This window comes from Scardinius erythrophthalmus (assembly GCF_964197995.2).
Source record: "Scardinius erythrophthalmus genome assembly, chromosome: 10".
NCBI lineage: Eukaryota > Metazoa > Chordata > Actinopteri > Cypriniformes > Leuciscidae > Scardinius > Scardinius erythrophthalmus.
Window position 1 is genome coordinate 12,511,599 of NC_138230.1, and position 27,874 is coordinate 12,539,472.

The 27,874-nt window shown below is 36.5% G+C and overlaps 1 protein-coding gene across 3 annotated transcripts; it reads right to left on the reverse strand.

The window, feature by feature from the left end:
- Positions 1 to 5,204: 5,204 nt before the first annotated feature.
- pou2f2a (POU class 2 homeobox 2a) lies at positions 5,205 to 25,916 on the reverse strand. Of its 3 annotated transcripts, XM_081376569.1 has the most exons (16): positions 25,631 to 25,913; positions 20,319 to 20,387; positions 19,753 to 19,787; positions 18,893 to 18,949; positions 18,003 to 18,116; positions 16,111 to 16,353; positions 15,163 to 15,274; positions 14,908 to 14,999; positions 13,730 to 13,930; positions 12,331 to 12,472; positions 12,096 to 12,244; positions 10,499 to 10,690; positions 10,193 to 10,241; positions 9,956 to 10,103; positions 8,467 to 8,540; positions 5,205 to 6,000 (listed from the first exon to the last, which is right to left on the reverse strand). In XM_081376569.1, the coding sequence occupies exons 2-16, from the start codon at positions 20,374 to 20,376 to the stop codon at positions 5,693 to 5,695; spliced, it is 1,974 nt and encodes a 657-aa protein (XP_081232695.1). In that variant the 5' UTR covers positions 20,377 to 20,387; positions 25,631 to 25,913; the 3' UTR covers positions 5,205 to 5,692. The 3 variants fall into 3 exon arrangements, with proteins under 3 accessions (XP_081232695.1, XP_081232696.1, XP_081232697.1); XM_081376570.1 differs by lacking the exon at positions 16,111 to 16,353 and having other exon boundaries at positions 25,631 to 25,916; XM_081376571.1 differs by lacking the exons at positions 8,467 to 8,540; positions 16,111 to 16,353; positions 25,631 to 25,913 and having other exon boundaries at positions 20,319 to 20,381.
- Positions 25,917 to 27,874: the final 1,958 nt, after the last annotated feature.

The window sequence follows — 27,874 nt, forward strand, 5'->3', positions numbered from 1 at the left end:
CAGTGCTGGAGAGACCTAAGCGGGAAGTCATTCCAAAAATCATGGCAACGGATGTTAGTAGGTTTAAGTATATCGCAGCCATTACTTTTAATTAAACGAGAGATGTGTTATCCAAGCATTAATGGCAAGGAAAGCCCCTTATACTCATATGAGGTGTTTCTGGGTGTTTCTCCCTTTTATCTGCTTCAAGGTCTTGATAAATCGTGGCATTTCTTTGCAGAATCCAGTAATCCCATAAATCTTTTGTCTTTTGTGAGTTTAATAAAGAACTCTGTCTCGTCTTCTGTCCAAGCATACAGCGCCTTCTTTAAAGAATGATAGTCTTTTACAAACGCCACCCATGCAGGTGACCTGTAAATGTGAAAAAACTGTTTCCATTGCAGTTTTGTGAAATATTCCTTTTTCGAATTGCCTGAAAAACCACCTCATGTGAGCGTAATTTTGATAGTTTTTGCTAAAGTAAATTTTGTGCTAAATTGACGTGTTTCCAGGGTGCATTTTCAATTTGTGCAATTTAAAGGGTACGCAGCTATAGTTTGTCTGGAGCTGGTGTGCTGCTGGCGACTAACTCTTGCTTTTTGTGTAATGTATGTACTCTTCCTTGTCGTTTATTTGTTACCTTCGCTGAATTTTTCCCAAAGCATTATTTTGCTTCAGCTATGATAAAGAGACTGGGAGGGGTGTGTTTGTTAGGGCTGATTTCAAATATCAACAGTGTTTCTCAGAAATCACCTTCTTGATTTTAGAAGAAATCCTTATGATTGGTTGTCGGTTGGTAAACAAGTCATTTTGATGTTAGCAACGCATTGTTTGACACTGCAAAAGAGCTTCATAACCCAAGGTTAACTTAACCTTGGCCTTTGGAATTAAAATAGCCCCACATCATCAAATAGCCTTCACCATACCTAGAGATTGGCATGGAGTACTTTCCATAAGATCATCTCTCAATGCAAATCAAACCAGCTATTAGGCTAACTGAAATAAAACCATGCCAAACTCTAGGTATGGTGAAGGCTATCTGATGATGTGGGGCTATTTTAATTCCAAAGGCCAAGTGAACTGCATAGTATCCTGGATCCATGAAGTAACTGGCCTTTAAAAATAAAAATCTGCCTAAATCCTCTATGGGAATTTAACATAGGGGTGCCCAAACTTATGCACCCTGTATTTTAAGGAAGAACATTTATTTATTTATGATACATTATTCATTCACAAAGAAAATTGGTCTCCTTAAAGGCTTAAAGATTTTTTATTCCTCTTTTTAGTCAACTTTAGCATGGGTGTCTAAACTTATGCATAGCACTGTACGTGGTTCTATGAATATGAAAACGAGCCCCGCCTCCACTCACTCGCACACGCTCAGAGATCCACTCATTGGTCACATGCTGACGTGATTGGTTACAAGGTAGTTTGTGACAGCAGAAACACCAGTGATTTCAAACCGCGTTTTTGAGACGGTCTTTGGTTCACTGCAGTTTTAAAGAGAAAATACTCAGCAATGGTGTTGACTTATAAATGTGCACATGGTTTGTCTTAAAGCACATCAAAAACACCAGACATAGACATATAAACAGCATTAAAAGCTTGATTTTCACCACAGGGGGACTTTAAGTGTAGAATTAAAATCCTTTTTTTCCCCACACACTCAAGCTTTTTGAAAGATAAAGGAGAAACAGAACCAGACATGGACACATTTTTGGTCTAAAGTTGCACTTTAATCCTAACACTTATTGGCTGTTTGGCCCCCACCCGTCTTTGCCCACCCCGTTCCCACCCCATACAACAGGCACACAGAGAGCGATGAGTAACAGACAGTTCAACAGTTCTGAACAAAATCCAGATTGAAATCCAGAGCGGATTACAAATTCCATGAAGAGCTTCTGAGGTAAGAGCGAGACACACACCGACAGAGAGGAAAAAGGATCTTCGCAAAAACGCAGATACAGAGTCGAAAGTGACCATCGTCATGTAGTTACCATCATCATGATCAACATCAAATGTCAAAAAGAGAAGCGGGTATGCGTTCTGAGAACAAAAGGAAAAGCATCTGCATGTTTCCTGACAACATGTTACGGCAGAACTCTTTGGTTTCAACTCTTGAGGTTTTAGCAAGAAAATCTTCCTTTGTTGACCTAATCAGTTACCTTTGGATTGAAGCTGTAGTAGTTGAAGGGAAAACACAAAAAGAAAACAGGCAAACAATATGTTGCATTTGATATTCATTTAAACCCCGTAAACTGTCAACATAACTGAACAAAACTGTTCTAATTTGAAGAAGAAAGAATTCGGAGAACAATGCCTTACCTCTATTTGGCAATGCAAAACAACAGAACATACTGCACAATGACAACGCTGCAGTCGCGGACATTCCTGCTGTATATGGTTGAAGAACAGTTTTGCGTGTGCATGTCTACAAGAACGTCCATGCATTTGAGCGCGTCTAGTATGTGAGAGGTCCTGCGGTAGAGGTTTAACTTTGGTATCATTCAGGGCCCTCTACAGCAGAGCCGTCCACACACACCAACACACAGAGATATATACAAAAACCAATAATCACATGAGCAACGTACACATAGAAAACCGATGTGAAAACCAAATCTGCCATCAACTGTTCTTCAACACCGATAGTGGGCCGGATATTTGAGCCGGACGTTGGATAGATAATCTGGGGAAGTCTGTGAACCCTTATACTCACGCGAAAAAGACGCTAAAAAGACCCTCTCCTGAGCAACATCTCCTCTGCTCCCCTTTGTCAAATTCTTAAAGCTTTTTTTCCATCTATTTGGCATTTCTAATCAAACATGAGGTATATGCAGAAGCGTATCTCTCTCACTCTTTTTCCCTCATCCAACGCATCTAAAAAACAGAGCAAAATCGAAATAAAAAGAAAAAAACTGGAACAAGAGTTATGCTTAAAATTAGCCCATAACTATATATTACATCAAGTTATAGAGACATAGTTTGGAAACTTTTCATCTCTCGAAAGCGGTGGGCAGATTTTTTGAAAAGTTACCCACAGAAACAACAGTCAGTTTTAGTAACTAGTTTGGTTTCAAAAACTTTGTTGACACTTGCTTTTTTTTTTTTTTAGCTACCCCACATTCCCCCAGTTTGGTTTTACAAAGAGTTAAAAAAAGGCCGAATCGATAAATTAAAATGCTATAAATACATAAATAAGCCAATAAATAAGATGAAGAGTTGGAAACATATAAATCCTTGATACACCCTCCCCACACACAATAAATACAAATTTTCGAGGGAAAATAAAATCAAAGAGAGACATTTTAAAGCTTTTGGTCTAAAATCAAGTCATCATCATCATCATCATCATCAACATTTCATAAGGACTATTTTTATCACATCCTTTTTTTTTTTTTTTACATTAGCAATAGTAAGCAGTTGAACATAGATTTTTTTTCCTACAAAATCTATCAAAGCACTAACAGGAACATTCCCTCTAGAAGTGTAACGCCAACCGGATTTTCCAGTTGCTTTTAAACCCCATCCCACCCCGTCCCCCACAACCTCTACATTTCTCGTTTGCCCACGTTTTTGTATGCGTCTAAGATCACATAGTCAAAAACAGTTTGGCCAACACGCCGAGCGAAAGTTAAGTTGGCTCACCGGCCGTGTTTCGGTTTGGTTTCCATGCTGGAGATGAGCTTCCATGTTCACACACTCACACACGTCTCACACACCTCTCACTCTTTGCTCCCTATTTCTCCTCGAAGAGACCTAGCACCAATACGGTCTTTCTCCACGCGTTGTGCATTGGTTAGGTTGCTATTTGGTGTCAAAAAAGAAAAGGTTTTCGCTTTTGGTATTTCTTCAGTTTTGGCTTATCGTTTCACAACATTCGCAATCGAAGCAAAACTTGGAAGCTACATGTTCACAGTATTGTTTCAAACCGCCTGATGAGGGAAACCCCCCGGAACGATCAATTCAAAATGACGAAACACACGAAATATGAAAATAGGCAATACGTCACCCCATTATCCCAAAAATATAAAGCAATGAGACGAGTCATACAGCATAAACAGACAGACCAAGAGGAAAAAAGCAATAAAACAAAATATATATGTATATATATATATTCTGAAGTTCAGTTCGATGAGGTTAATAAATATTCTCCCGTCCAGGAAGGAGAGTGAAAGCATCGACTTAACGGAGAGGAGGGAGGAGGTGAAGGAATGATCTTCTGGTCAAAGCCACGTTGAGTCTTTTCACGTCATCGAGTCTTGCTACTCTAAAAACATCCTCCTTGTCCACCTCCTGTGGTCCACTCCTGGTATTTGGTTTCATTCCATTGAGTAAAGTTCAGTTTTAGTCCATTGGTTTTGGTTTGGTTTCATTTTTGGTTTAATCCTTGTGTTGAAAAAAATAAAAACGCCGACATCACATGTCTCCCCTCCGCAACTCGGTTGTTGGATTTCCCCCTGCAGGTTTCCTCGGATCCTCTTCAGTCGCTGCTCCTCTTGCCCGTCGTTCCTTTTCTCCATTTGGCCTTTTTCACCACACATTTTTTTCCCGAGGCACAGGAGAGGGGTCCAGAGAGGATGGAGGGCAGGGGTTTGGGGGCTCAGGGGGATTTATTTTAAAATTTCTCCTTGTGTACGTTGGATTTTTTGACATGTCTGAGGTCTTGTCGTCTGAGCGCTTTTTTAGCTGACGCAAAAGGCCAGACGAATGCTTTGGTATCCAAGAAAAGTGTGTCAAAGTTTGAGGCATGGATTCCAGCGGATGATCAGTGATGGAAAGGGAATCGGGATCACAGTAACTTCAGTGTATATGTGTGTGTTTGTGTGTATGTGTGTGTAATACTGTTTAAAATGGAGAAAAAAATCCCTCAAAATTCTTCTGTCGTTCTGTGTTTTTCATCTTAAATTTGACAGGAAAAAATGCTGATGAAAATGGAATGAAAAAGAATGAGTAAATCTAAATAGTTGATAGCAGAGGTAGATTGAGAAATACATTTACAAATAGTAAAAAAAAAAAAAAAAAAAAAAACAAAAAAACGAGTTTACATTATATGGGGTGCATGAAAAACAATGAGAATTGAGCTAAAGGTGTTTGGTGTTTTGTAGAGTTGATCTGATCCTGGACAATTCAGGTTTCAAAGTCTTAGTTAAAGCTTTTCTATCCGATTTTTTGGTTTTGATTTTTGGTATTTTGGTTTTGGTATTTTTCGTCATTTTTTTGTCTTTGTGAGTCTTTCCATTCTTCTTCCAAGTGTTTATTTTTTGGTTTCTCTTTCTACCATCCAGTGACACTTGTCAAATGTCCTTTCTTTGTTCCATTCGTTGCCACCCGTTTTCCTCTGTTGTTGTTTCTTCGTAAAGTTTTTTGGCTCACGACCCTGCCCTCAAAAAATCTGTTCATGTAGTTTTGTCTTTTTCTATTCAGAAAGGAATAAATGTACATTCTCCAAAGTAGCTCCATTGAGGCCACCTCTCCACGCTGAATAGATAAATTTTTTGGTTTAAAAAGTCCCCCGTTATCCTGTTCTCTCCTTATCCCTGTTCTCTTCTGCTCATTTCTCGGTATTTTTGGCATTCAAAGACATAATGAGAGAGAGAGCACAAGAGAGAAATGGAGGGATTGAGAGATGGCTTTGGTTGAAAAGGCGAGTCTTGTTTGTCTTCATTCTTCCGTCCCTCTGACTCCCCTCAAGTGCAGTAGCTTGGTGTGGGCGTCACTCAGCCATAGCTCCGCCCAGAGGGGGTGGTGAGGCGTCACCTAATGAGCAGAAAGAGGCGGGGCTTGAGCAGGGGGAGACGGAGCATGAGTCTGGGCTGGCGCCTCTGACGCCAGGAGGCGGAGAAGCCCTGGGGTGGCCCACCACACCCATGCCTGCGCTCCTCGCCAGGGGCAGTAAAGTGGGGCGGTTTAGGAAGAGGGACTGGCGCAGTCCAGCTCCTGGACATCCAGCTCCACCCAGGAACATTTGACCGCTGCCCTCAAGAGCGGAAATGGGAATCTGACCACCACTGGCAGCTAGGGCTGTAAAAAGATGAAAGAAGAGAGGGAAAGAGAGAAATAAAGAGAGAAAATTAAGGCGAGTGAGACATACCCGTCTCTTTTGTCCACTATCAACCACTTCTGTCCTGATTTCTGCGAGGGGAGGGTCTATGGGTAGGTAAATGTATGGACTTTTTCAGATCTTTGATCCATTAGGGATGAAACAAGCTCACGCAATTTATATATAAACAAGACTAGAGAAAACAAAACAAAAAAAACATACGGAGAGCATCAGCTTTCGTTTCTCCTCTGACAACCGAAAGACCAGATGAAAGCAATCTGGTCAAATCCGTTTTCGACTACCTGTGGAAGTGGTCAAAAGTGCTAAAACGAGTGGACCAAAAAAATGTTTATATATATATATATATATATATATATATATATATATATATATATATATATATATATATACAGTACCAGTCAAAAGTTTGGAAACATTACTATTTTTAATGTTTTTGAAAGAAGTCTCTTATGCTCATCAAGCCTGCAGTAAAAAAACAAAACAAAAAAAAAACAGTAATATTATGAAATATTATTACAATTTAAAATAATGGTTCTCTTTTTTAATATATTTTAAAATGTAATTTATTTTTGTGATGCAAAGCTGAATTTTCATCAGCAAGTACTCCAGTCTTTGGTGTCTTATGATCCTTCAGAAATCATTCTAATATGCTGATTTGATACTCAGTTATTATCAATGATGGAAACAGTTGTGCTGTTTAATATATTTTTTTGGAATACTTTTTTCAGGATTCATTGATGAGTAAAACGTTAACAGCATTTATTCATAAAAACAGCATTTATTCCAAATAAAAACATTTCTAACAATATAAATCGTTACCATCACCTTTTATCAATTTAACGCATCCTTGTTGAATTAAAGTACTAATTTCTTAAAAAAAAAAAGTTATTGTTCCCAAACTTTTGAACGGTAGTGTATATTGTTACAAAAGATTTCTATTCTAAATAAATACAGTTCTTTTTAACTTTTTATTCATCAAATAATCCTGAAAAAAGTATCTCAGGTTATAAAAAAAATATTAAGCAGCACAACTGTTTCCAACATTGATCATAAATCAGCATATTAGAATGATTTCTGAAGGATCATAAGACACCAAAGACTGGAGTACTTGCTGATGAAAATTCAGCTTTGCACCATTTGCAACCATTAGCCCTATTTTAGTTGTAATAATATTTCATAATATTACTTTTTTTTTTTTTTTTTTTACTGCAGGCTTGATGAGCATAAGAGACTTCTTTCAAAAACATTAAAAATAGTAATGTTTCCAAACTTTTGACTGGTACTGTATATATATATATATATATATATATATATATATATATATATAGAGAGAGAGAGAGAGAGAGAGAGAGAGAGAGAGAGAGAGAGAGAGAGAGAGAGAGAGCTAACTCTCGCACAGAAACTCCAAATATGCCATGCCGCAGAAGTACGATAAGAGACTTCTTTCAAAAACATTAAAAATAGTAATGTTTCCAAACTTTTGACTGGTACTGTATATATATATATATATATATATATATATATATATAGAGAGAGAGAGAGAGAGAGAGAGAGAGAGAGAGAGAGAGAGAGAGAGAGAGAGGGAGCGAGAGAGAGAGAGAGAGAGAGAGAGAGAGAGAGAGAGAGATAACTCTCGCACAGAAACTCCAAATATGCCATGCCGCAGAAGTACGATAACGCATGTCATTCCAGGAAATCCATATGGGCATCATCAGCAGAAGATTGAAACGCTTTGATTGATCAAACATGACTAATAAACATGATATTTCATAGTATTTTATACAGTGTAAGACACCACATCATCTCACAGAAGGATGCTCAACTTTCGTTATGAAGTGAGTTTGGAGTAAAAACATGTTATTAAATGTTGTCTTTTGTTGGACAATTTCATAATCGCAATAAGCCAAACTGGTTTTAAGAGTGATTTCATGTTAATTGCGATTATATATATAGACAGACAGGGAAAATAAACTGGTTGAACTGGTAGCTGTGCAAAAAACAGAATGGGGTGTTTGGTCGACTGCGAGGCAACACATTGGCCCAGAGTTGCCTATTCTTTGAGGTAAATGTAGCAGTTCTAGATTGTGCGTTGGCTCCAGTACGGTGTTGCTGGAAAAGGGTTTTAAGTGATGAGGATGAATATGAGCTCAAGAACAAATATAAGGGCATAGAAATGGCAAGTGCTTTTGAAAGAGACAGACAAGGTGCACAAACACAGTTCTTCTCATACACACACACACACACACACACACACACACAAGAAGTGAGGATGAAGATGTGATGAATATGTGGAGAATATGTGAAAATAGAAGAAGGCTTTTTGATGGTGAATGATGGGAGGTTTCATCCCCCATTAGCCAAGTTCCTTAATGTAAATCTTTTAATTAATCTTCTTTTAATTGTTTTTCTCGTCCTCTATGACAAACCTTGCATTGTGGCCAGAGGGTTGCTGCTGATGAGGGCCTGGTTCATTCCTGTGCTTACACCCATCATTGTGTTCCTGTAATGTGTGTGATGTGTCATTTACACGTGTCCACAAACATACGCCATTCATACATGCAGAGAGAAGCAAGCATTTTTAGTGACATCTCAAGAACAAACATGTCCATCGTGGAGTTCGTGTTCATTTCACATGCTGGAAAGAATGACATTAAGACGAGCAATAAATTCAGCGTGCTGTTCACATTCAATTAGACAGGTTTGGAACACAACTGAGAATAGAGATTTTATCGTGAAAACAAGTCTGATAAGACTACAGCAGAGCTGTAATTATTTCAGCTCAGAATGCTTAGTCATAATGAAAGCTGCTGACAGAATGATGATGTGTTTTTATCACAGTCTTCAGATTTATGATCTGAGGTAATATGGAACAGTGGATGCTGTATTTATGCAAATATCCTTGAATATTACAGACGTATCATAAATAATAATAAATGAAAATTCACAATATTTTATGACTCAAATATAGGTTGAAACAACCTAAACAAAAACCAGATTTTCTGGTTTAATAATAATAATTTTTATTATACATATTTGTAACAATCTCGGTATAAGATAATTTACATTTTGCAGCATTGGATAGTGAATTTGTGAAAATGTGCAAATATTGTTTAAATGTCAAAGTATAATAAATAAGAAAAAATTAACATTTCACAATATTTTATCATTCAGTATAATAGTTGTTAGTTGATTAAATCAACAAATAATTGATTAATAATAGTAATGATTAAAATAATAATAACATGTGTTGATTAAATCAACCTAAATAATTGATTGGATTAATTTCTAGTTAAATAATAATAATCATCATCATAATTTTTTAAGATCATTTACCTTATGTTCAACATTGAATATTGAATTTGTCCCAATTTTCAAGCATTGTTTAAAATGGATTTATGCAAATATCGTTGAATATTATAGACGTATCATAAATAAGAATAAATTATCATTTACAATATTTTATCACTCAATTTATTAGTTGTTAGTTGATTAAATCAACCTAAACAAATAATTGACTGGGTTAATTTCTTATCAATTATTATTATTATTAATGTTCTTTTTTAACATTCCTGCTTTAAGATCATATATCTTATGTACAACGTATTGAATTTGTGCAAATTTACAAGTATTGTTTAAAATGTCTAATGTTTAAAAGTATAATAAACAAGAATAAATAAACATAATATTTTGATTTGTTTAGTTCAATTACTTTCTTTGTTGAACTAAACAACCTAAATAAATAATTGTTTAAATAATAATAATTTATTTAAAATTACATATTTAGAATAATTTATAATTATGTAATATGTATTATTAATAACTGTTATGAATTCTCATAATAATTATTATTTTAAATTCAAACAAAAGAGTCAAAGGAGCATTTTCCTGCCCTAAACACATGAAACAGCTTCTTACCCTGTGTTCAGGCCAGGGCTGCCGAGGCTCGGCGGGGTGGGGCTCACTGTGCTGAGAGGAGGCGGAGTCACTGAAGAAGGGGCGGAGCTCAACACTCCATGTCCACTGGGGTTGAGAGGGCAGGCCACAGAAGGTGTGGGACTGACGGCTGCGTACGGAGAGAGATTCAGTGTCTGTCCTTGTAACCACAACTGTGAAGTAAACAACACTATTATTCATTCTAACTGCTCTTCTCACCTGTTGTGCTGAGACTGGTAGCAACCTGGACCAGTCCCTGACTGGACATCTATAGAAAAAAAGGAAAGAGACTTTAATTAACAAACATGCATCTCATAACGACATTCTTTAATATTTTCCTTTACTTTCAAAGGTCCAATTTTCATTTTATGGTAGAACATTATTCAAACACATGACCAGACTGTCTCTTTAATACCACATTTGCACCCATTCTCTCCATCCACCATCCAAACAACATTTCAACACCAGCTGTCAGTCGAAATGGCTTTGGGCCAGATCAATCGCTAAAGCCATGAGTGGGTGTACCATGTGCGGGCTGTAGCAGGGGGGCTTGTGCGTCTGTGCTGGGGGCTGAGTGGGCAGCGGAGGGGTGGCGCTGGAGGGGTTGATGCGCTTCTCTTTCTGCCGTCGGTTGCAGAACCAGACGCGGATGACCTCCTTCTCCATGTTGAGCTGCTCGGCCATCAGCAGGATTTCTTCAGAGGTAGGCTTCTGGTTCTAAAGGGGGTGAGGTGAGGTGAGATGCATGAGTACATGAGACATGCCAAACACCTGCACTCAGGCCAAGACCAAGTTTCAGCCCAAAACAATTTCATGTTGATGCACAAAATATTTTGAGAAAAAGCATGCAGTGAATCAAAGACGCAACTGGTACTCAAAAATGCATGTAAACACTGATTTATTGACAATTAAAATCAAATTATTCATGAGGTTGATTTGATCACTGCTCCCTTGATAGGACACATGACTGTGTGACTGTTTTATAATTGCTGTATTATCTGATAATGGAACTGTTTTATAATTAAATGCACATGCTTTATAATAAAGTTTCTGTCAGCGCAATGCCAACCGGCAGAATGAGTTACTTAGAAAAGGAAAGAAGCAGCATGAGGCACCTCAAGCGTACTGGCTCTTTGCCTTGACTTGATCTTAGATGGGTTTCCTTGGAAAAAAGCTTACAACACAGGTGTGGTGTTTACCAGAGGAAAAAGTGTGACTGTGGAGGTTTTTTGACTCATGTGCAACCATAAAACTAAACTGTCTCTTGGGGATTAATAAATCTGTATTGTTTAGTATAAAACATTGGAATGATCTAGAAAAGTTTGTGCCTTGACTCCTTTTTGTTTTTAGATTCACCTATTATTGCTACTTGTTGTTCCACTTACCATGTAAACCAATAAAAAGTCTATTTTAATTATGTTATTTTATCCAAAGCAACTTATAAATGAATATTGCAAGCAAATTATTAATATATGATATATTATTATATTTTGGAATTGTATTTTATTATATCCATATCGACCTACAGACTACCAACATTGCAAGCAATCTAACATAAGATATATTAAAATGTATAATTATATATTTGCATTTATGCATTATATTATATATTATTATATTTCATAATTATTTTTTATTTATTTATAAAAATATCATGTTGTTTTATTATTTTTTATTTTTTCCTGGTTGGTGCCCACTTTCAAACTTCTACATGTGTCCATGGACAACCTTCTGGACTGTTAGGTAAACTGGCCTATGATATTGTATGTTTATAATGCATAAAAATATGCTCAAGCAATACTTCTACAATCACGCCAGAACTATATGGGGTTTAATGTGGTGACATAATTCTTATACTGTATATTGCAATAATCAGTTTGCTGGTAGACTTCTGTTTCTCCAGAGAGAGAAAAAAATGGATTCAGCATTTTCAAAAAGAGAACCAATATTTTTTTTATCATGAGACAGCAAAAAGGAGGTCATGAAGCTGAGTTGTGCTGTGCGGAATAAACCAAGTCAAATGAACGAGTCATTTGAACGAAATGTGATTTCTGTAGCAGGAAATTAAAATCTTGCGGCATTTGGTGGTACGGTGTGTGTGTTGTTCATGAGTCCGACTAACCGAGATGAAGTTGCGCTCCAGGGCAATGCGGACGTTGGTCTCGATGCTGGTGCGTTTCTTTCGGCGGCGTCCAGGCAACCCTTCAAAGCCCAGCAGAGGTGAGGACAGTGAACTGGGGCTCGGAAGCATGTTGTCTATCGCCATGGTTTCTGAAACGCAAACGCACACATTCAAACACGAATCGTAAAGAATGCAAACATGACTCACCAATGAGAAAAGTGACAAAAACACACACCTGCATCGCTCAGCCATTTCTCCAGCAAGGGTTTGAGCTTGCACATGTTCTTGAAGCTGAGGTTGAGAGCCTCGAAACGTGAGATGGTGGTCTGACTGAAGTCATTGCCGTACAGTTTCCCCATGGCCATACCGACGTCCCCCTGCATGAAGACACGGAGCAGAGTTACCATTCGCTCCTTTCATCATTTTATCCCTAAGCAGACAGGACTAGTTTAGCTTGAGGACTGATAAGTTTGTGTTTCACAGACATACTATGTGATTTCTACGGAAGCTTGTGTCCGCCACTGAATAAAAAAATAAAAAAGGTAATTGCGACTTTTAATCTCTACAAATACAAGTTTTTTCTTGCAACTGCGAATTTACATCTCGCAATTCGGACTTTTTTCTCTCTCAGAATTGCGTGATATAAACTCAAAATTGTGGGTTATAAAGTCAGAATTGTGAGATATGAACTCGCAATTCTGAGAAAAAAAGTCGGAATTCGTCTGAATTGGCCTTTATATTTTGCAGTTCTGACTTTATATTCTGACGAAAATAATAATATCGCAATTATCTTTTAAATTGTTTTATTCCGTGGAGGAAGCAATCTTCCATAGTTTTCAATACCAACTTAAGTTTTTTTTTTTTTTTTTTTCGCACACAACTGTGTTAGTGGCAGGTTATTTTCTCACAAATTATCTCCTCATTTATTTTCTTCACTGAATATTGTAACTAAAGCTACATTTCTCACTGGTTTTCCAACTGGTTGCATCTTCGTTATTGGTTTAGACCTTTTTGCCAACTTTCTTTAAAAAGAAAATTAAATAAGGAAAGTCTGATCCCAAATAATGCATTAAAATATTACATTTAATAAATTACATTTTAGAAACTGCTCATAATGACTAGAGTTATTTTAATTAATGCCTCCCCTAATCATACAGAAAATCGTATTCATATCTATATATCTATCTATTAAGTATTGTATAATTTTAATAGAGATACAAAGAAAACATGATTGTTGCATACATAAAAAATAAATAAAACGGCTCAGAATGACCATTGTGATTATAATTAATGCCATAGGCCACCCTTAATTATATACATAATCTTACAGTGTATATGACAAGTATTCTTTATTTCAATGGGTTTCATTGTACATATGAATTAATATTCAACATTATTACTGATTTGACTGCACTGACTCTACTGGATGAGAACTGAACCGAGCTGGACGATGACAACAGTGTTTTCTGCAGAACTGCTTCATAGATGAAATGAACTAACTTAATAATTGTTGACTTGACTTGATATTGACTGCATCTAAAAAATAAGCGTCTTGAAAGAAGGTTTAATTGGTTTTCATTTCTATTTTTTTTAAGTTTGATTTTGTGACAGAAAACTATGACTGTGTTTCACACCTGTGTGAACCCCAGTTTAATTCGCCTCTGTTTGAAGGTTCTGGCAAACTGTTCGAGCTCCTCCAGGTCGCTGGGCTCCTCGGGATGGGGCGTCGCTGTGGGAACGGAGCTCATGGGAGGGGCGGAGGAGGGGGCGGAGCTCACAACGCTCTCCACGTTCTTCTCCCTCTGCAATGACCACAGCCTGTCGTCAAGATGACGCTACAGCACAGATTGGGAAAACACACTACTTTCTCAAACACGTATCTACTGTGAGACAGAGCCTTCAATTTCAAACCCATTCCAAAAGATTCCCTTCATTTTTGCATAACATCATTTCTACCCCTGAAAGGCAACACATTTAGACTGACTATATAGCATATTACCATTCAACTCAAAGTACACTTTGGATTAGGGTCCAGTTCTCACTATTAACTATGACTTTTGCCTCAATAAACTCATAATTACTTCTTCTTAATAGTAAGGTAGTTGTTAAATTTAGGTATTGGATTAGGGATGTAGAATATGGTCATGCAGAATAAGGCATTAATATGTGCTTTATAAGTACTAATAAACAGCCAATATCCTAGTAATATACATGCTAATAAGCAATTAGTTAATAGTGAGCATTGGACCCTAAACTATATATAAATATATAAAAAAACAGATATGTATCTAAAAAAATATATTTTTTTATTATTGATGGTCTTTTGAACCTTCAATTCATCAAATAATCCTGAAAAAAGCGAATCACGTTTTTCACAAAAAATATTAAGCATTTCAACATTGATAATTATAAGAAGAAGAAATTTTTCTTGAGCACCAAATCAACATATTCTAATGATTTCTGAAGGAAAAAAAAACAGTTCTTTGAAATTGTAATAATACATCACAATATTACTGATTTTAGTGTATTTTTGATCAAATAAATGCAGCCCTGGTGAGTATTAGAGACTTCTTTCTTACTGACCCCAACCTTTGGAATGGTAGTCTAAACATATACTATGCAGACCACTGACTTGAATTATTAAATTTGCCAAACTTTGCAGTATACAGGAGAGCGCACATCATCAAATCCTGTATCCCACAATGCAGAGTCTCAAGTAAAATGCCATGATGATAACTGGACACCATTTGCTAATTGAATAAGCAACATGAGGTGGACAACAATGTAGCCTGAAACCCTTTTTTGTTCATACCTGTGCTTGAAGCCCCAGTCTAGGTGGGGTGGTCAGGAGACTCCCTGGGCTTTGCTGAGGTAGTGAAATCAAATTTGACGTCGAAAGCAAACCTGAGAGAGCATGAATGGCAATTACACATTAAAGACATCACTGCACGCAAATGTTATAGGTGTCACAGAGTCAACTGTTATGTGAAATAATGGTAATGCAGTTTCAGTGATTCCACTGACCCCATAGCCATAATTAAATAATGTGTGAATAGGCGCATCTTACCTTGCTGACCCTGCTGAGCCTGGGCTTGAGGCAGCAGGAACTGAGCAGGGGACTGTAGAGGATGACCTGGCATCAGTACCAACTGCTGTAACTGCAACAACTGCTGAATGTCCTTCAGAGAGAGACAGAAAGCCTTATGAGGGTGAAAAGAAGACAAGTGAGCAAGTCAAGACACGGGGAATAAGTAAAAAGCTCCAGTTATGTCACAGAGTCAAGTTACAGAAACAATTGTTCGGCGGAAAATCGCAATTTGCATTGTACTGAAGAACCCTTTACCTGATATTTTAATTCTAATCTCATTTCACATTCTTTAAATGACCGACTATATAACAAAATGACCAGATGTCTCAGGAACAAAGTATGCATATTTCACACATTCATTAAATACTTAAATGCATTCAAATCATACTAAATTGTTATTAAGTAAATTAAAATAAATTAAGATTTATTCAAAAATTATACAAAAAATACATTTGAATAACAAAATGAAATAATTTATAATTATGAATTTATTTATATTATTTAATTAATTATTTATTTTATTTTATTTATTTATTCAAATGTGGTATTGCAAGATTGTCTGCAAGACTTACATTGTAAGAGTACTGTAAGAATATAATAACTGGGTAATAACTAGGTTCTAATCCTGAACCTACCCCTAAACCACCATGTCGTTTCCTTATATTAACCAGTACTTTCTTAGGCAAGTACACTGTAAGTACACATACGTGCATGTACAGTAAAAAAGTGCAACCGTATGTATTTATATATTAATGGACAAATTGCAATAACTTTCTGTTCATAATTGACTGCATGCCACAGATGCTGTTGATATATAGTATATTTGATACGGGAGCGTTCCCTGAATTGAAATACAGGAAAATGCCAATCTAGCCTCTGATCAAAAATGCATTTTCCTAAAGCGTAGAACGGCAGCGCAGAAGGTACCTGGGCAGTGAGCTGGATAGGCTGCGATAGAAGAGGAGGCGGAGCTTGCTCGTGTTTGGCTTGAGACTGGGCTTGTGCTGCTGCCTGATTGGCCTGCTGCTGTTGCGTGTGCTGCTGCTGATTGGCTGCGGCGGCTGCGTGGGCCGCATGCGCTGCGTTTGACTGCTGCACGGCTGCGGCTAACAGCTGCGCTTGAGCCTGCTGCAACAACAGCTGCTGCTGTGCAGGGAGGAGAGCGGCCAGCTAAAGAGAGGAAGAAGAGGAGCGAGGGATAGAGAGAAAAGGTGGAGAGAAGAACAGCGTCACCAAGCAGCAGAGGCTGGCGCGTGTGTGGCGCCTTCTCTTAAGCAAGCAGGCCCTGAGATGGCATCCACAGCATGGTTAAGCTAAGAAGGTTATACATCAACCGAAAGCATGTTGCATTTAGTTAATAGAAGCAACTAAAGAGCAAAAGAGAAAGAGAGTGAAAAAAAGCGATCCATATAATATTCGTATTTGCTGTCATTCATTCAGATCAGGGTTTCTCAAACTCGGTCCTGGAGGGCCACTGTCCTGCACAGTTTAGCTCCAACACTGATCAAACACACCAGAGCTAATCAGTGTCTTCAGGATCACTAGAAACTCACAGCTAGGTGTGTTTGATCAGGGTTGGAGCTAAACTGTGCAGGACAGTGGCCCTCCAGGACGAGTTTGAGAAACCCTGATTCAGATTAATTATTAAATAATATAGCCATGTTTACTTCCAGAGCAGGATTTCCAAGCTGATCTCCTAACAAATCATTTTGCCCCAAACTCATGCTACAGACCCTTTTCACATTTCCAGGGTTCTCAGAAGCAGAAGTCAAAGGTGTCATAGTTGGGTAAACTTCTATACTGGTGAATGAGAGAAGACAGCAAATATAATTTTTGTATTTATATATATATATATTAAATTTACTGCTAAGGTAGTATAACAAAGTTTAGTGTTTTATATATATATATAAAATGTAAAATTAAAACGTGAAAAACTGTACTAGATTTGCGATATCATCCCAGCCTGTGAAAAGGGTCCATTGGTTGAAGTAAAAGTGCCACAAAGCCAGAGTTCAGCTTTATGAGGGAAGTAAACTACGAATGGCTTAATAATATTGTCTCCGAATATTTAATATATAATTTAAAAAAATGGTTAAAAAAATATTACACTTTACCTTTATATAAAAAATTATAAAAAAAAAGTAATATGACAAATGACAAAAACAAATCAAGAACAATTTAATCGGATCAAACATATATTTTAAATGGTTCATTAAATGTATTATTAATAATATTTCTTTTAAAAATAATTATTTTAAAATATCAGGAGTGTTTACTTATTGAAGTAGTAAATCATTAATGTAAATCAATTAAATGAAGTTGCAAATAATCTAATGTTATTTTAAACTGCTTAGTGCTGTTTTGTTTCCCCTCAAACATTTTTCATTCACTTCACTTGTATACCTATTTGTCTCATAATGTGAGCGTGTGTGTGTGTGTGTGTGTGTGTGTGTGTGTGTGTGTGTGTGTGAGTGTGTCTCATCATGTGAGAGTGTGTGTGTGTGTGTGTGTGTGTGTGTGTGTGTGTCTCATCATGTGAGTGTGTGTGTGTGTGTGTGTGTGTGTGTGTGGTTCATGTATTCCCTACATTCTGGGGTTAAAGGATACTAATAATACCAGAAATATTTGATGTTGTGGGGACATTTTTTGGTCCCCATGAGGAAAACAGCTCATAAATGATACAAAATGTTATTTTTTCTATGAGTGTTCTGTTTAGGGGAAGGGTTAGAGCATTGAATATACAGTTTGTAAAGTACAAAATCATTATTTGCATGAAAAGTACCCATAAAACGTGTGTGTGTGTGTGTGTAAGCACATACCCCTGCGAGCTGACTGCCTGCCAGCATGAGTTGTGTGTGTGGTAGAGAAGGCTGAACTGGAGGAGGAGGAGGAGCGTGAACACTGGTCATCTCAACGGCCTCCTCGGCTTTAACCTATAAAACACATTCATATATATTATTAATAACAATATATGGCATATGAATAATACATATACACAAACACTAATAATATAATACATCAATGTTCTCACACACACAATCACATAAATGACAACAATATAAAAAATGCCTTTTTATTTTAGTATTTATTTAGCATATACATTTTGTGTGGGCGTGTTTTAATTTAATTATCATAAATTCATTAAATATAAACTTATTTATTTATCTGTATTAAATGAACACTGTCATTTATTACTAGTACAGCTAGGTTGCAAGTAATATGCAAATACACAAGGCCATTACTAAATATCATAAACCGCTTATACCAACTACCACTTCATGTCTTTTCTTGTCAAAGACAAAAAACACACAAGGCCATTTCCATAAGTAAACACACACACTTTCAGTTATTGAATTGATTACTCACAAATTCAAAAGAAGAGGAGCAGTTCAAACCCGTTTAGTTCTGTAAATATCCATCCAGAATCTCTCTACTAACTGCATCTGCCCTGCGATCGGTCGAACCTTGTCTTTTTACCTCACTTCTGATCGATCCGGATCCTTTCATAAGTTTCACGCGTCATAGCTCACTTTCCCTCTCTCTCCTGTAAATTGCCTGGCATCTTGTTAGGAATGCGGTTTAAACAGACTAAAGAATTCTCATTTGCATATTACAATGTTCACGTATAATCACCCGAGGGCATCCATGTTGGCAAACATGGTCAAAATAAAAAAGCATTAGGCATGAACACACAAACACACGCACACACCTTTGTGTTGCTGGGTGCAGGAGACAGGCAGAACGGACTTGTTTTCATTGGCTGGATCTGAATGAGACAGGAACAAATCATTAGGGCCAAAACTCACTGCCCTCAACTGGATCGCTTTAGCTTTAATAAATGATCTAAAAACAGAACAAATTTAGGCTTAAAAAGGAAGGGTTAGAAACAATTTTCACTAGGAAATTGCTAGTCAATTTTACAATTAATTTGAAAGAACACATTGAATTAAACATGCAATTTTGCAAAAGCAGGAAAAAACTAAAATAATATTTTCTTGTAAAACACTCCAATAATCTCGATTTATTTGTATTTTTACAGTGTGTTCGTTGAATCACAGCCCTGCGTCTTCAAATATCAGTATTGATGCACCGTGTTTAATATTCATTCAGTGGAAACGAACAGTAAAGTTCACTACGTTCACCATCATATTTTTCATTGCATTTATCCATATTGTTATTGCAGTAAGCGGCAAACTTCAAAGTGGGAAAATAAGCATGTTAGCCACGGGACTGTCCCTGCAAGCATTTGCAAATGACGAACGCTGCGTGTAATTAAAAGAAACGCTCTAGCATTTTAAGATGCATTCTTACATAATCTATTAGCTTTCTCATTGGCTACAGCAGGACAGTTGATCTGACGGTTAACGATACTGATTTTTATAAAAAGATAAATGGTTTTAGAATTTCTTTTTCCCAAATATGCTAAATATTTGTATTTTGTTTTTCCTCAAAACCAGATCTCTGACACCCGTGATCTAAATGGTCACGTTTTTGGAGAACCTCTCAATATTGATGCACCATGCACTCGAACAACTAACATAAAATTTGCTCTGAAAGTTGTTCACTCACCTGATCGCTGGCCTCTGGACTGTTCCTCTCAGAGTCTGTAAAAACACACACACACACACACACACACACACACACACACACGCGCAAGGACACATCAGGTCAGAATAGTGCCTCAGGCTCCAGCCCTCACATCAACAAAAGTGTGGTCTGGTTAGCCAGAGGCATTGTATTATTGGAATACCATGGAGCGTTTAACCTGGGTTACTGTATGGTGCAGCAGTGTGTGTGTGTGTGTGTGTGTGTGTGTGTCAGATTGAGGCCACGGCTGACTAAAGTGTTCTGTGTGTGGTTCAGACCAAGTGGAAAATGTGAGAATTATGACAAAACAAAATCTCATCACTCACACACACACTAACACATCTAGGAATAGTCATGAATCATAGTGTACATGATAAAACATGCTTATTATACATGCAATGTTTCTTTCCCACAATATCATCACACAAATCTCCTTGATGACTTTACATACTAACAACAATAATTATATTGATTACATAGATAATGCATATAATAACATAACATTTACTACATCTTAAAGCACTCAGACTCATAGTAATCATTTTTACCTGTACTATCGACTGGAAACTCAGTCCCCATCTTATCATCATCGACAGCTTTAGACATCCTGATATCTACTGAAACAGAGAGAGGAACTGACTGAAAACATCTCTTGGATTTGAGCTTTTTTTTGTCAGTCATCCTTATATCATCAACCACATAAAGGGTAGTTGACAAATAACCATCATAAAGATTCATCAAAAGTATATTGGTGCTGAAACTGGTCACTTTTTCTTCTCATCCTGCTACTGTCATTTTCCCGCAAAAGAACGCACTATAAATACAACACTGGTTTAGGCTTTAGGATGTTGTGAAAAATACATAAAAGCTAGATAAAAGATTATTTTTTATTTATATCAACATAAAATCAACTATTAATAACTATTTCATATTTAAATACACACCTTGACACCAAAAAGTAATTCACACATTTTTAATGCGGATTAAGATTTCACCACTTTGAGTTTTTTAATAAAAATATTTCCATTTATTTAAAATCCAAAATATTTTCATATTAATTTTTGATTTATGAGATCAAAAAACTGCATCTATGTCAAGTCAAGTCAAGTCAAGTCAAGTCAAGTCAAGTCAAGTATATTTGTATAGCGCTTTTCACAATACAGATTGTATCAAAGCAGCTTCACAGTATTAAATTAAAATAATACAACAAGGTTTGTTTCTAGTGGAATTTATTGATTGATAAAATAAAATTAAATATCCCCAAAATATCCCCAACTGAGCAAGCCAAAGGCAACAGTGGCAAGGAACCGAAAAACTCCATCAAGTGACCTAATGGTGTCCTAAAACTCCATCAGGTGACCTAATGGTGTCCTAAAACTCCATCAGGTGACCTAATGGAGAAAGAAAAAAAACCTTGGGAGAACCCAGGCTCAGTCGGGGGCCAGTTCTCCTCTGGCATTTATGAACTAGAGGCCGGATTGTAGTTTGAACTGTAAGATTAAAAATATTATATCTATGTAAGAAATAGATTAGAAAAAAAAATATTTTTTAATTTTACATTAAGCAAAGTGTGTCTCATAGCTTGGCAAATGATTAAATTTATTCACATAACATTCCAAATAGCTTGATATTTACTTGAGCTTAAACATCTTTGAAATTACCTCTATATAATATAATATAATATAATATAATATAATATAATATAATATAATATAATATAATATAATATAATATAATATAATATAATATAATATAATATAATATAATATAATATAATATAATATAATATAATATAATATAATAATAGCTTCCAAGTTGTAGGTCATAATTAATCCAAAACCTCTAGTCAAAACTCAGTGGCTCTATCCGTCTTTCCTTTGTCCTTTACTTTTCTATTTCATTCTGTTTTGGTCTTGTTTGACACCCTCTTCATCCTAATACAGCACCTGCGCCTCCCAGAGAGCAACAAGGATGGAGGGGCATGTCCCATCCTGCACGGCATCATTCATACAGATACACACACACAAACACACCCGCAATAGCTGTTAATGCGGGGAGGAGAGGGTTTCATCCCGCGAGAGCACGTGTTGCACTTCGCAGGAGGATAACAGCTTTTCTCTTTCTTACTCACGGTGAAATTGATGGCCACATCAGACCATCTACACAGCCATTTCCAAGAGCAAATTGATTTCCCCGTCCAGTTCACTTATTGTTAAATTAGTTCATATTACACGGCTGGAACGTGCATGCTGAACACAAAACATATTACAAAGACTCTTTTTATGGAAGCAATCATGTCAGTTAGTAAAAAGCCAAATGAAAATAACACTGTAAACTAAATTTGAACCATATTAAGAAAACGTGCCGCAGCATCAAGATGTAAACACACAGTTAACACACAAAAAGTAATAGGAATTCATGTTAACCAATGATATTATTCTAACGTTAATAGATGTAAACTAAAAAAATTCAAATTATATGGTTTTACTAAATGCTAAAATGCAATAAAATAAAAACTTACGTTACTACTAATACTTTAAACATTTTAATTAGACATGTAAACATACAATTAGATTCTAGAACGACGTAAACCTCATCATTAAAATATTTCATTAAAAATGATCAGAACTTAAACGCATAAATCGATGATTGCACGAATCACGAAAAGTCAGTCTCAACTAAAATTTACGTAACAAATAACCACAAACAGAAAGCAAATTATGAGCCTGATATTACAGTAATATTAGAATAAGGTGCATTTTAGTAGTGTGTGATATGTTTCCTAAATGAGTTCTTGAAGGTGGTGTGTTTCTGACTCACCGGATAGTTTTTTGCTCAACACTCTTTGTCCTCTGATCACTCGATGAGAACAGCTCCTTCACTCTATATGCCACTATTACGACCGTGGGCGCTTTTTCTTTTTGTGGATGTTTCACAAATTTCACTTGCTTTAGTCATAGAAGTCAAATTAAAGCCACTTTCCAACCGAGGCAAACGAAACCTCTGCCTCCGCCACCCACACCATTCAAGCGAGTTACTAAATTAGGATGAATTACTCACTGATATTGATAGTCAAATGATTGGAAATGAAAGAAAAGATTGATCACCTGCTTCCAGACAGTCACGCTGGTGAGGTGAACTAGAGATCATAAGCACAGTGTAAATCACAGTCAATGAGCCACCGTTATTTTTTCATGATGCAAAGCCACGAAAGGGCCTAGATGAGCGAATATGACGTGTTGGTTGCATAAAACTGTCTCGCACTTCCTTCATCTGTGTGTCTGACTCGAGACCCTTCACTCTTAAAAAGAAAGGTCCAGGAAGCTTTTAAGATTCAATAAGAACTTCTCATTTTCAATTTCTTTAGAAAACCAATGTTCTTAAAAAATTAAGAAAGCAAAATCTGATTTGATGAACATATAATACAAATCGAGAGAACTTTTATGATCTATAATAAACTATAAAAGCCCACACAGCAAAAGTGTGGTTGATAACGGTACATGGTCCAATGAGGCTGTGATAGATATATAAATATAGAGAGACACTAACTTAACTTGATGTAGATGTCCAATAAAGAAAACGTAAGACTGCACTGTAAAGAGAAGTATGTAAAAAAGGGCCCAATGGACACTGTAAAAAAGTTGCTTCCTTCATATTTTTTTTAAGTACAATCAACTTGGATGTTTAAGTCATTTCAACTTAAATTACATTAAACTGACTTAATGACTTCTAAAAAAAAGTGGTTGAAATTGCTTAACTTATTTTGATGAGTTAATGCAATGTAAAACCATATGTTGTCATAACTTATTGATCATATAATTTTTATAGTGTACTGTTAAAATGAAGGAATTGTCCATATTGATTTTGAATTACACATTGTGTTTAAGGGTTAAAGGAAGTGTCTGTAAACTTAACAGAAAATCACCAGTACCTTTTTTATGTTTCTATGGATTTTTTTTTTTCTTACAGAGCATTACTTCTAAAAGTCTATACTGTGCATCGTCATATAATAAAGTTATGGTACAGAATTTGTCTCAACATTTTAGTCCACAATTATTGCCATTGCCAGCTTACTATATTCTAATCTCATTACATAACATATTATAATGAATATAATCATATTAATGTTAAAAATATATATATATATATGTTAACATTTATCTTCAGAAGCTTATGTGACTCTTAAAAAGAAAGGAAATAATTCCCTTTTAAATATTTACAAATGAACAATTCTGTATTACAGTGTAGCTACGCTATTTAAAGACTGTGGTGTATTTCGGTAATGACTGACCTTTTTATTCAAAGGACACAATAAACATGACTAATTCGCCAAAACCCTCACGAAGGCCACTTGGAAATATCCTTCCGATGATACTATTTTGATGATATACAAAATAGTGTGAAAAACGTTGAGGTTGACTCACATGCCATTGTTTCTGTGTCAGTATTACCCACAAACCTCTGTGCTGTGTGAGTCAGTCTAGTGTCACCCATTTCCTGTTTAAACGTGTAGCCTTCCACTCACTCTCATCTCTCACACACACACGCACGCACGCGTGCACACACACACACAGAGTAACGAGAGATATTCTTGGAAAAACTCAATCAAACAGCATCAGTCACATCTTCCTAAAGAGTAAAGCTGACTGAGAGAAACAAATTCACAAGTCATGTTCCTAGTCTGAGAGCCTTTGAAAGCTCGTATGTTCAAATAACTGTTTTGAAAAATGCACCTATTAATTCATATTAAAATGGGAATGCACATTCTGAAAGAATAAATTGAACACTCTATGTCACTTTTGATAAACAGCCAAATACATATAAAAAATTACCTTATTAAATGAAGTTAAATTTGATTAAATTAAAATTTGAATAATTATTAAATAACTACTTATTCGTTTTGACCAAAACTAAAGCTATGATAAAATATTTTTGCTTTAATAATCTAAGAGGCATATCACTTGCATAAATTTCATTTCGTAAGCGTTACTGTAAAAGAACCAAACCTTTTTTTAGTTGATTATTACTAAAGATTCAAACAAAGTATTTAGTAAAACACAAAGTAATAAAATGCTCTGTATACGATTCAAAAACAACATTCAAATAGTAAACTTTGGCTACAGATAAAAGGTACAAAGCCTTAAAGTGTTTTGTTTCATAAAATGGTGCTGCTATAACATAATGCTTAAGCACAAATGCAGACACAGCAGAAAAAATGCAAAACTGATACACTGCCCGTAAACCATCATGTGAACACCTTAAAAACATAGTACAGTATACATTAAAAACACACACACACACACACACACACACACACACACAAAACCAACACCCTCACTTCACAAGATCTCCCACATTCAAATCTTTTCTGACAATATCTGGCTTCTCCATCTAGCTGCTTATTTTAACTGTCATATTTGTGCTATTGGGCTGTGGTTTATTTATTTGTAATCTAGTGTGACTGTCCAACGTCTGGTTGTTGGTTATGGAGTGACCTTGAGTATAGGAAAGCTGCTATATAAATAAAACATATAGCCTACTTCACTGATTTTTCATACTCTTTTCATATATATAAGAAAAGTGTACACATGTACACATTGTTTGTATACCAGGGCTCTAAACACTGCACCAACATAGATTACACCTCATATACAAACACACACACACTGATATTCAAGCCTCTTGCATTCCTCTAGAGATTTGCTCCTGACATTTCATTACTTTAGGCCTTAGTCCAGTTAGTTTTGATGTCCTCTCATTAGCAGAGTCTGTTAGTGAAGGCGAAGCTAATTAACCTTGCGGCCCCCTCTCGAGAGATCATTAGAGGGAAGGAAAGCGAGAGAGAAAGACACTGACTTACCTGGAATTCAGACATTTCGCCATAGCCGCCATTTTATAAATAAACCACAGCCTTCTGTCTGCTTCTGTCTGAGACTCTCAGGTTAATCAGTGTGCGTAAGTTCAGTCCACCTCAAGGCATCTTAATGACCTGACCAATCACCGCTCTCGCTGAAGAACTCATGCAAATTGCAGAGTAAATATTAATATTGTTATTTAAATATTCAACTTTAACTCAACAAGGCTATCGACTCAGACTTCTAGCTTGAAAAGTGCTCAGCTGTGCCAGCTCAACTAATTGTCACATTAAAAGAATGAATGAGATAAGGGCTCATACAGTCACTCTCTCCTCATTTCCCTCCCACATTTTCTCTCCACCCTCAAACACGCTAAATTTATTTCACCCCCTACACTTCCTCTGACATCTTTGATCACGGGTAAGAGTGAACATCCGAACACACAAAAGGAAAAGTTATTATCTAGAGACATTTATCAGGTAAAATGGGGGGTTATTCTTTGTTGTTCAGTTGTGGGCAGCTTAATGTGGAGAAAGAAGGAGGTAGAAAGAGAGAGACAGAAAGAGGGAGAGACATTCACAGGTCTTGTCAGCATAAGAAAGTGCTGGGGTGGCTGGAAAGTGCTCATCACAAGAACGAAAAACAAGTGTATATCATTTTCGCTCTTCACACGCCTGTCTTTTCCACTGCTCGTTCTCGGTGCGCTAAAAATTACCACATCTGCCCAGCGAAAATGAAACTGAAATAGCGCCAATGAACCGCAAGAGGGCAGCGGTACCTTTAATAATCATGCGAGAAACCAGCGTCACGAGCGGCTTTACACATCAAACGAGCGATTTCTTGATATTTTTCGACGTTAACTTTTTTTATTGTCATGTTTATTTAATATATATATATATAAAGGTTGTGGTCTTTATTAACAAAGCTGCTATTAGGTGTAAATATGTTTTAACTTAAAAGGCAGACCAATTGGCTATTAAACCTGCACGAGATTTTTTACAGATCGAAAGGACGTTTCCTTATGACATTTCCACCTTTTAACTTTTTCGTCGTCACGTTTATCATATAGGAGTCTAATTTCCGTGTAGGCTAAAATAGGTTCGAGTTTTGTGAATTAAAAGAGTCCGAAACTAAATCAGTCTCACGCTGGACGAGAACCTGTAGGCTTTGCCACAAATGAACGATATTATAAGTCGTTTGCTTTAACTTCGTCCATGTCATTTTAAATTTACGTCATTTTCCACGTCTAATTGAGATTTACATTTGGAAAGCTGATCTTTTTTCAGAGTAAATTATGTTGATGTCGTTCCGTGAGAACCCAATTTAACCATGTAATTATCTGTACAACAGAAGTAGCTAACTTATATCGAGTTCTAAACATTATGCGATTTAAATATTAATAGGCTAGAGTTTATTTGTGATGGAAGCCATTATGAAAACGAGCCTCTGAGGGACAGACCTAGCCTACAGTCCGTTCAATATGCTTTAGGCTACTGTCTATTTCACGTCTAATATCATAGGGAAATATTTTGAAAAGGCTTATTTCAGTGTTGTATCATGTAAATAATTAAAACTCAACAGAACACATTAAATGCCTAATCTTTACATATAGGGTGTCTGAATTGTCCTTGACAAAACATTCAGTTATTATTATAACTATATTATTATTAGTTATTAATTATATTATTGTATATAGGCTATAAATAAAAAAAACAACGTTGCACAAATACAAATAATAATAGGCCTACTACAAATTTTAGAAGTATAGTAAGAAAATGTTTGAAACATTGTGTTTTGTGTTACACCGTGCAATATCCAAGCAACAACCATAAATCACCTACTTGCATTTGTTTTAAAAATACATACACAAACTTTCACACTTTTTCCCAAAAACCATACACAGCCTCCTTACACACACACACTTATTCACACACAGGACAGTTGTTGTGTCCTCTGATATAAGCCTTTTACCTCAGCACTCATAATGGATCTGTCTTCTGAATATGTGTGTGTGTAATGCTCAGGGTCACGGTCAGGGGTTTAGCAAGTTTTTGGGCCTCCTTTTATGTACCCCCCAAGCTCTTCAGTAACGCCTGTCAGGGCCGTGACAGACGGCGCGTGGGTGTGTGTGTGTGTGTCCGTGCGAGGGACTGAAAGAGGGATGCTGGGTGGCGTGTGTTAGGGTCAAGGGTCACTCCGCTGCACACCCTCCTTCATCCCCCCTCCCCCTGGTCTTGCCCCCCTTGACC